This window comes from Microcebus murinus, chromosome 21 (genome assembly GCF_040939455.1).
Source record: "Microcebus murinus isolate Inina chromosome 21, M.murinus_Inina_mat1.0, whole genome shotgun sequence".
Lineage (NCBI taxonomy): Eukaryota > Metazoa > Chordata > Mammalia > Primates > Cheirogaleidae > Microcebus > Microcebus murinus.
In genome coordinates this window covers 19,393,612-19,403,877 of record NC_134124.1, presented here as the reverse complement: position 1 = coordinate 19,403,877, position 10,266 = coordinate 19,393,612, and the positions used below count along the sequence as shown (strand labels likewise).

The 10,266-nt window shown below is 37.0% G+C and overlaps 1 protein-coding gene across 1 annotated transcript in view; it reads left to right on the top strand.

Annotated features, from left to right (window-relative positions):
* The first annotated feature begins 4 nt into the window (after positions 1-4).
* Positions 5-10,266, top strand: part of FAM114A2 (family with sequence similarity 114 member A2) — a 33,337-nt gene continuing 23,075 nt past the window's right edge. The window contains exons 1-6 of the mRNA XM_012761766.3: positions 5-71; positions 3,938-4,182; positions 4,527-4,626; positions 5,027-5,116; positions 8,659-8,750; positions 9,940-10,074. Coding sequence (XP_012617220.2) covers positions 3,952-4,182; positions 4,527-4,626; positions 5,027-5,116; positions 8,659-8,750; positions 9,940-10,074 — 648 coding nt within the window. The 5' untranslated portion in view covers positions 5-71; positions 3,938-3,951. The remainder of the gene's footprint in view (positions 72-3,937; positions 4,183-4,526; positions 4,627-5,026; positions 5,117-8,658; positions 8,751-9,939; positions 10,075-10,266) is intronic.

Here is a 10,266-nt window from a genome sequence, read left to right as displayed (position 1 = left end):
GGGAGTACTTCCGGGGCAGCAGGAGCGGCGAGTCGGCGGCTGTGGCTGTGGTGAGGGTGGCGGCCGGCTAGGTACGGGGCTTCCTGGGACAAGGCAGGCGGGGTGCGAGACCTGACCGGCAGCGGAGGTCGTCTGGGAGCGGGAGGAGGCGGCCTGACAGTGGGCGGCGGACACCTCACAGCAGGGTTCCAGGGCAGCGAAAGCGCTTTGGTTATTGAAGCGCTCCGTGCGTGTGAGGAATTCGCGTGGTTTTCCGCGTCAGAGAACTTAGGAGCGCTTGGTGTACACCCGAGCTCCCGTTTGGGACCTGTTTTTGGATGTGGGAAGACGTGAGGGCGCACGTTTGTTCACCTAGAGGCAGCATATTAATAACGATCGCAGGCTACAAACCACCAGCACTACAAGTAGTAAAAGCAGATGTTAACCTGTGAGCGGTTACCTGCTGATTCCTGCTCCACGCCCCTCACATATATCGCATTATTGAATCTTTATAGTCCAGTTTGACAGATGAGAAAACTGAAACGCGATAGGTGAACTGACCTTCCCCTACACTCGCTGCAGGACAGGAAGAAGATCTGACTCCAGAGCCTCTGCTCTTAGCTACTAAGCTGTACCGCTGTCCAGTTTGGTAAATGAGGGGAGGTATTTATGTGTGTGTTAAGTGTATGCATTGTTATTTCTTAAAAATTATGGCTCAGCCATTTAGTTTTACTTTTGATGGTCCTGTTATTAGTCTTTCTCTTCCAGTTATGAAAATACCACGCGCTACAGAATAGCTGGAAAACTTATAAAAACATTAAACAGTGTAATTCCACGTACATGGTATTTATTTCTCTCCCCTTTTTTTGCCTTCCTGCTAGATTATGAATCCATTGAAAACAGGGATGGTACAACCATTCTAATAACTGTAGTGGGTGGTAATGATAATATAAACAGCCATTACCACAAAAATTCTCTTCCAGCTTAGCTCAAATGTCTAATGTATCTTAGATGCTCATTAAATCTTTGAATCTTTGTTTCATTTGTTGCACAAGTGAGGTAATTAGTGTTTAATATTTTAAACACTAGTTTAAAATATTCATAGCTAATATGTCCTTTCACTTTTATAGAGTTATGTAAAATTATATGAATTATATTTATGTATCATGTATTTTTCATGTATATTTATGTATCATACTACATGTAGTATGCTATATATATTTGTGATGGTGGCGATGATGATGCTGTGTTGTAACCTGGAGAGGGCATAAGGAAAAGGCAGTGAAAAAATATTTATTTATATACACAAAACATTAATTGAACTTTGTACAAGAACTGTCTAGTATTTCTGAATAGGCCCTTGGCGTGAGTGGGGCAGAAATTGTGTCTTACATTAGTTGTCTATCTCCAGAAGTACTAGGTACCTTTGTGTACATAGTAGGTACTCAAAAAATGTTTGCAAGTGTGTAAATGAATACTTCTAAGTTGGTTTCTTTGTGGATTTTTTTTCTTTCTGTGTTTTGGGAATGTATAATGTATGTACATCATACACCCATATGCTCCATGGTGTTGTCTTAATCTATATTCCTAGCCTCAGGCCTCCCCATCATTCTTCTCTCTGCCATATTAACTACTGGTAACTGTCCGTATTCTATACTGTCACACCTCAGGCCTTTGAGCTGTCCTATGTATTGTTTCTTTACCCTTAAACTCTCTCATTGGCATATTTATCTGTCAAAATCCTAAGAACCTTTTAAGGCAGGTGTTGCAAACTCAAATGGCTACTCGGGTTAATCAGGTAACATTAATGAGTGAAGTGGATTTGGGTGGAGATTTTAGAGAACTAGAGAGCACTGCCCCTTCTAAAAGGGCCTAGTAACTGTTTGTTATGAACTAGTTGTTACCAAGTTGAATGTGGGCCCAGCATTGCCAGATCTTTCAATTTTTACAAGAGAGAAGTTAGAAAACTAGAGTTTTATATGAGTCTGTTTTTTAAATGTTAGCAATTAATTAAAAAAAAATCTTAAACACTGTACAGGCCAAATAAAAACATGTGTAGGTGGGATTTGGCACCCAAATTCCCAGTTTGTGACCCCTGCTCTAGGCTTATTTCAGATACTTTGTTCATGAATTATATTCTCTGATGATTCTAATGGACTTTTTCCTTTCTTTTGTTTTAGCATTTTGTGTGTACTTCAGTTTTAGTGCTGCATCCGGTCAGCCTTAGTGGTTAATATGTCTCTCTTTTCTAATATATTATAAACATTTTGATGGCATGGATTAGGTCTAACTCTGCTCTTAGTTCATATTAGTATAAAAATATGTTTATACATACCTAAGATATATGTGTGTATGTATGTGTGAAGTACATTTATTTCTCCTCTAATGATAATTTAGTTATCCTGGAAACTAGTATCTGTTTTTTACAGAAACACCAATTGTATCTTGGTTTTAATTGCCAAAGAGCTCTGCTTCAGAAGGACTTAAGTTGGGTTACATTGATATTGAAAAGTTGATCTGACATAAATCCTATCTGATGTCTTAAATTTTATAATGTCTCTGGAAAAATTGAGGTAGGAATGACTAATAACTAATAAATTTTTGAGGACAATCAATAAAGGCAAAGATTGATAAATTAGACCTCATTGAAATGAAAAACTTTTGCTTTGTGAAAGATTCTATGAAGACAAAAGATAAGCTATAGACTGGGATAAAATATTTGCAAACCACATATTCCACAGAGAACTTGAATCTATAATGGAATATTTAAAGAGAGGCAGCTGTGGTGGTGTGTGCCTTTAATCCCAGCTACTTGGGAGGCTGAGGTGGGAGAATTGCTTGACCCCAGGTGTTTGAGTCTGTACATGAGCTATGATTGCCCTTGTGACTAGTCACTGCACTCCAGTCTGGGTAACATAGCTAGAACCCATCTCAATATCAAAACTCAACAGTAAAAAAAAAAAAAAAAATCTCATTAGAAAATGGACAAAAGATACAAAGATATTTCACTGAAGAAAATATACAGATAGCAAATAAGCATGTGAAAAGATGTTCAACATCATTAGCTGTTAGAGAAATGCACCTTAAAGCCACATTGAGATTCTACCATGCTGCTATCAGAATGGTGCAGATAAACAGTGACAACACCAAATGCTGGTGGGAATGCAGAGAAACTTGATCATTTATATATACATTGCTGGTGGGAATGTAAAATGATATAGCTACTCTGGAAAAGAATATGGCAGTTTCTTATGAAACTAAACTGTACTTACCATATGACCCAGTGATTGTACTCTGGGTCATTTATTCCAGAGAAATGAAAGCTTATGTTCCCACAAAAACCTGTATTTGAACTTTTGTAGTAGTTATATTCAGTCCCAAACTTGAAACAGCCCAGATATCCTTCAGTGGGTATATAGATAAACAAATTTTGATATATCTGTACCATGGAATGTTACTCAGAAATAAAAAGGAAGGAACTGTTGATGCACACAACTTAAATGGATCTCAAGGGACTTATGCTGAGTTTAAAAAGTCAATCTCCAAAGGTAACATACCATATCATTCCATTTATATAATAGTGGCTATGACTAAAAAAGGAAAGCACAGGAGGTCCTGATTGAACTGTTCTATATATTGGTTGCAATGATGGTCACACAAATCTATACATGTGATAAAATTTTATAGAACTAGATACACACAAATGAGTACATGTAGCACTACACTAGTGAAATCTTAATAAGATTGGTGGCTTGCATCAATGTCAGTTTCCTGGTTGTGATATTATACTATAGTTATGCTACTTGTTACCATTGGGAGAAACTGGTAAAAGTATGGGATCTCTGTATTATTCTTTATACTTGCATGTGACTGTATGATCCCAAACTAAAAAATGTAAACAAATGACTTATACCAAAAGTCTGTATATAATTTTTTTCTTGGGCTTTTATTTTACCAGGCAATGTTCTAATCATGTCAGATAAAGATGATTCTGAGACTCCAGTGCTAACTGAAGCAGTCCCCATCCTTGAAGATGGAAACTGTGAGCCAGCCAAGAATTCTGAGTCTGTTGACCAAAATGCCAAGCCAGAGAGTAAATCAGAACCCATAGCTTCCACTCGGAAAAGACCAGAGGCCAAACCTTCCAGTGACCTTGAGACTTCAGAAGTTCTCCCTGTTCCAGTATCTCAGGCTCCAGGCAAAGTACGGTATCTATTAAAATATTGGGATTCAAAAATATTGGTGTTAAAAGGAATTTGGAGTTAATTTAAGATTGCAATTTATTTCTTTCTCTTTACAACAATAAAATACAATTTTCTCAGTTCTCTAAATGTCTTTATGAGTAGTGTGAGCCTTTGCTATGTGGTGCTTACATGCTGATAACATGCATCTTCAGTCAAGCAATACATTTCCTTAAGCAAATAATATTTATTTGTTTACCCATACTTTGGTCTAATAATTAGGTACCTTATCTATACATTCTGATTCTCCTCTAATTTTTCCATTTTCTTTTTTTTCTTTTGCTTTTCTGCTTACTGGGAAATTAGGAGACTGTTTCCAAAGATGTACCCCAGACCGGATGGGGATATTGGGGCAGTTGGGGCAAGTCCTTACTGTCATCAGCCTCAGCCACGGTAGCCACAGTAGGTAAGATCATCAGTCATTTAGTTATGTTTTGTGTGTATTTTGCTACAGATATGTGTTACAAATGACATTATTAATAATTCTTCTGTGTTTATTCAGAGGCTTTATAGTTCGAGTGTGTGTTAGGAAGGATAAACTGATCTATACTTCCACTAGAGTTTGCAGCAATTTTTCATTAGAAGATTGAAGTCTAGGAATTATCAGTGTAAACCTATTCTTTGGTGATGATGAATCAATTTTTATTTTTTAAATAAGGAGATAGTCCCAAGGATTAGTTATGTATTGTCAAAATAACATGTCTTCTGGCTATAAATGCTTCAGAATATCTGCAAGTTTGATTTTTGGTTTGTTTCTTCAGTTTGATGACTAATAGCAAAAAAGGTTATAATTTTTCTTATTATAGGGCAAGGTATTTCAACCGTCATTGAGAAGGCAGAGACTTCTCTTGGAATCCCTAGTCCCAGTGAAGTTTCTACTGAACAGTATGCAGCAGGTCAGTATATGGAAACATCAAGATCTACAATTATGGATTGAAATGGAATAGTTGAGCTCATTTTTCAGTAGCTATTTATCAAATATCTCATACTCAGGGCTTCATGGGACTGTAGTAAGAAAGAGCATTTGGAATCTAGCTGCTAGTTGGAAGTTTGTGTCTTTTAACCATGCATGTGTCTCTTTACTTCACTTTCTGTATCTGTAAAATGGGACAATATTTTATATCTTGAATAAGGCCATGAATATAGAATGTATGATAAAAATTGCTTAGCATTTTGTTTGGCATAATTGAGTAAGAGACTAATTAACTGAATTTGAATCTCTTGTGGCACAAAAAATATTTTGATGTGTTAGCTTTGGAGGTGTATTTTTTTGTGTTCATGTTTTTATGAAGGTATTCTGAAGGCTTGTCTTGATTAAACAGAAACCTACTCTCATGTAAACCATAAAGGCTAGGATTATAACCAGAGATCAAGAAGACTTGGGACAGGAAAATAGAAAGCTTTTCAGGTCTTAGTTTGCTTTCTTCATCTCTAAGGGGCTTTACTGTCTCTCACTCTTGATTCTCTATGCTGAGCTGTATCATTCTTGTTTTCTTGAAGCTGATTGACTTTCTCTGCTTATCTTCCCCAGCTACAGCTTTATAAGTACCCATCAAAGACTAATAGATATCAGTTATCCACTTCTGAATTCCTAGGAGGGAGAAGTAGGTTGACATGGGTCCATGGGTCGATTATGGCCAGAAGTCAAGATCATGTTTAAACATGGCAGCAATGGACTATGTATGTGAATTGGAGGCAGTGTTCTTAGTGATGCTTGTATCAGACTACTTTGACTGAAAATTATAGAATATATGACTAAAAGTGAATTTATTTTTCTCACTTAAAAACACTAGGAAGTAGGCTGTTCCAGAGTTAGTTTAGTGGCTCAATGATGTGAGGGTTCTGGGTTGGCTTCTCTACAGTTTTCTTTGCTGGTTTCTTTATAGTTGCCAGATAAATACTGCAGCCCCAAGTATAGTGTTCTAAAACAATTATCCTGAAAGTCAGGAATTAAGTAGTTGGGGAAGTGTCATTTCTCCTTATGGATCTCTCTTTAAAGAGAGGAAAGTTTTTTTTCAGCAGTCCCCAGCATATTTCTTCTCTAGCTGCTATATCATGAATAGGATCTCATGTTCTTGATGTAGCAGCTAGAGATGCTGGGTGAGTGTGTTTTGGGCATCAGAGACTTCCAGATCAGGAAATGGGTTTAGCAGGCAAGGAAAAAGGGGACTAGAAGAGGCTTTGAATATGTAAACAGCATCATCTTCATAACACCTAAAAGATGTCTACCACACAGGGCCATGTTTTAAGAAGGGCATTGAAAAACTGCAGTAATCCTGAAAAGAGTGAGCTAGCTAGTGAAATATCTAGAACTAAAATCTTATAAGAGAAAGTTGAAGCCATCATGGATATTGAATCTGGAAATCTGGGGAAGGGAGATTGGGAGAATATACTGGTTCTTATAACTGAAAACTAGCATGGAGAAGAGGACTTAGGTTTAATATTTGTGACTCATGGGGAAAGAACTAGTACCACTCAGTGAAAGTTATATGGACTTACATTTTAGTTTAATAAAGAGTTTAACGATGAGAACTTTCCAGAATTAGAATGAACTGCTTTTTGATGATAAGCCCCTCCCATCTTCTAAAGTTCCTGAGGTGGGGGGTTAATTCCTCTGTCAAAGATACGTCTTGGAGATGTGTCTTATAACCAAGATGTGTCTGTTCAGAATTTTGAGGTAAGCAGACGCCCCTGATGGAAATCATTTGATTATCTTCTAGGGATTTTGTTATCCTCCTTTAAAGGGTGCTATGTTCTGCCTTCCTTTTGTTGGCAGGCATTTAAGGTATATGTAGCTTAGACTGATTCTTGTAAGCCTTGTTTTTAAGCTGGTTCAGGGTGAATGTATCAGGGTTGGGGAACCTGCGGTATTCTGATTTCAAGATTGCTCTTTTTTAAGTACCAAAGGAGGCAAGAAAAGCTTCATCTTTCTCTGCTGCACCCATTTTAATAAGATAATTTGTTCTGTAAAATTTGGATTCAGTCAAAAGGCTACACCTAAGGACCTAGAAGGCCACATGTGGCCTTAAGGCTGCAGGTTCCTTGCCTTACCTGCATGGTAAGTACTAGTTTATCTCTACTACTAAGGCCTGACTCTTCTCAGGTTTCTACCTAATTTCCAGGTGTTTAATGAAGTCTCTTTGCTTTGGTTGGTTGAAAGTCAAATGTCTTTCAACCTCACATGAGCTCTGGGGATTGTTAAGCTTATGGATCCATGGTAGTTCTTGGCCCAAACTTGTAGTCTCCCAGTGCCTGAGCAGTGTTGTATTTAGGCACAGATAAAAGGGCATGCTTGTGTAAGTTCTTAGAACTTTTTAACCTATGTAACTTTCTTCTCTCCAGTTTTCTGACCTACAAATTCCAGCTGGACTCCAGTTTCTGTTTCTCCCACTCATTGTGGTTGCCGTGCTCTGCTTGAGTTTCCCCTCCCTGTGTCATGGTCTAGAAACCTCTTCCGGACAGAATGTTAAGCCAGTTGTAGGGTTCATTTTGTTTTTCTTCTCCTGTGGACCAAAGTCTTGTACTGCCTGTTGTCTGACATCTGAAGACAGTTGTTTCTTACATACTGTCCAGTTTTTTAGTTGCTGTGGTAGGGGCACAAGTCCATCCAGTACCAGTCAGTCCATAATGGCTAGAAGCAGAAGACCTCCCTATAATATTTGCTATAATATAGTTAGATTATTTGATATAATAGTTGTTCTCCTATGAGATATTTTAAAACTTAATAGAATAAATTATTTTTTGAAATACATCCATCTTTGTAATGTATGTCTGCTTGATATCTGCTAATAAGCATAATTTCCTAGGATAAAATTTAAAATGGATTGGATTTTTTTTTTTTCCAAGACAGAGGTCTTGCTCTATTGCCCAGGCTGGAGCACAGTAGTCCCATCATAGCTCACTGTAATCTTAAATTTCTGGGCTCAAGTGATCCTCCTCCTTCAGCCTCCTGAGTAGCTGGAAGTACAGCTTATGCTGTATGATCATAGTACATTATGATTATGCAGGTATAGAATATTTCTTACCTGTATATAGACAACTGAGAAATATGGATATTTTCATTACCCCAACAAAGTTCCCTCATGCCCATTTGTAGTCATTCCATTCTACCTACTCTACTCTTGTCAATCACTGATTTGTTTTCTGATCTTATGGTTTTACCTTGTCCAGAAGATCATACGGTATATAGTCTGTTATTGTATAAATCAACAGTTTGTTTAAAAGACTGAATTTTACTTTTAAAATGATATGAAAAAGAAAAAAAGCTATCTAACTTAGCTTTCATTTTAAAATAAGCAAATGGTTTAAAATAATAAAAAAGGGGGGCTAAGGCCTTATGTTTTGAAGCTGGGTCTAATTTTTAAAAATTCACATAGATGCTAATAAGGCAAAACAATGGACCTTTCCGTCATGTTGACATATCCCTTCCTTCTTGTAGGAGAGATAAATACCAAAGACAATGAAAACTCCTCCCCCATGGCTGGGCCATTTGGTGTATTCTCAACCATCTCTACTGCAGTTCAGAGTACAGTGAGTAAAAAATGCAAGGTGGCCTGCTCCCTCCATTATTATAATTAATGGGTTTGTTTATCTTTCTCCCTCTTTTCTTTGAAGAGCCATGGGAACTGATTACTCTTAAGGAAGCTCAGATCACTGAAGATCAGTCACTTTGAGCTAAGGGTTAGACTGAGAGCTGCTTGAAAACTTTCTTTAAATCAATAAAGAAGAGAATAGAGGTGAAGAGTTACAGGGAGGCAGTATACATATGGATTAGGAGTTCTTAGTTTGATGGCTCTACAAGATGTCTCTGCTTTACAAAAATATTTTTCTCATAATTGTATCTTTTAGGCAAAGTGGAAATATGATCTTTGTGATAGATACTTGTAAAACTATAGATGATTAGAAACATTCTTAAAAGGATTATATAGGAAGCTTAATATTTCCTAATGAGGATAGATAGCTAATATTTTTTTTTACTTTAACTTTTTATTAAAATATAACATCCATATGTAAAAATGAAATCATAAGTGTCCACTTTGAATTTTCATAGTGTGAACACACCTAGACTAAGAAACAACATTACAGTACATCAGATGCTCCCCACTTGTGTCTTCTCCCAGTCTTCTGTATCTCTCCCTCTCTTCCACTGAGATAATCACAGTTCTGACTTCTATGATCATAGATTAATTTTACCTGCTTTGAAGCTTTGTATAAATGGACTTAAGCAGTATGTACTCTTTTGTATCTGGCTTCTTTCCCACAACATTATGTTTGTACAGTTTATCCATGGTGCAGTTTGTGTGATGGATTCAATTTCTTTGCTGTATTTCATTGTGAGGCTGTGTCACATTTTATTTATTCATTCCACAGTTGGGATGAGCATTGGGGAGCATTGGGGATTGTTTCCAGTTTATAGCTATTACAAATAGTGCTGCTATGAACATTTTTGTACATGTTTTCTGATGAACCTCTGTATACATTTCTGTTGGACATATAACCATTAGTGGAATTGCTGGGTCATGCAGCTGTAGTAGATATTGGCAGTTTTCCAAAGTGGTTATACCTATTTACATTCCTACAAGCAGTATATGATTGTTTCAGTTATTCCACATTCTTGACAATGCCTGGTATTATTAGCTTAGCCACTACTTTTATGTGATAAAAACATGCAGATATGTTTTCTCAATATTGTTGTAATGAGGTTGCATATGTTTTCCAGGGAAAAAGTGTTATCAGTGGGGGTTTGGATGCCTTAGAGTTCATTGGAAAAAAGACAATGGATGTAATAGCAGAAGGGGATCCTGGATTTAAAAGAACCAAGGGTCTGATGAACCGGAATTCTACATTGTCTCAGGTACTGATTGTTTTACCTGTTTACTTCCTATTTCTGTTCTGATTGTTTTTTTTGCCTATGTTAACTTGAGATGTTGTTAAGTGTTTTTTTTAACGAATTTTCAGTGATTTTTTTTTTTTTGATTAAAGCTTTTTGTGGGGGTTGGGAGCAGTGTGGTGAGAGCACTAATGCTTAGAAAGAATGCCCAGCTCT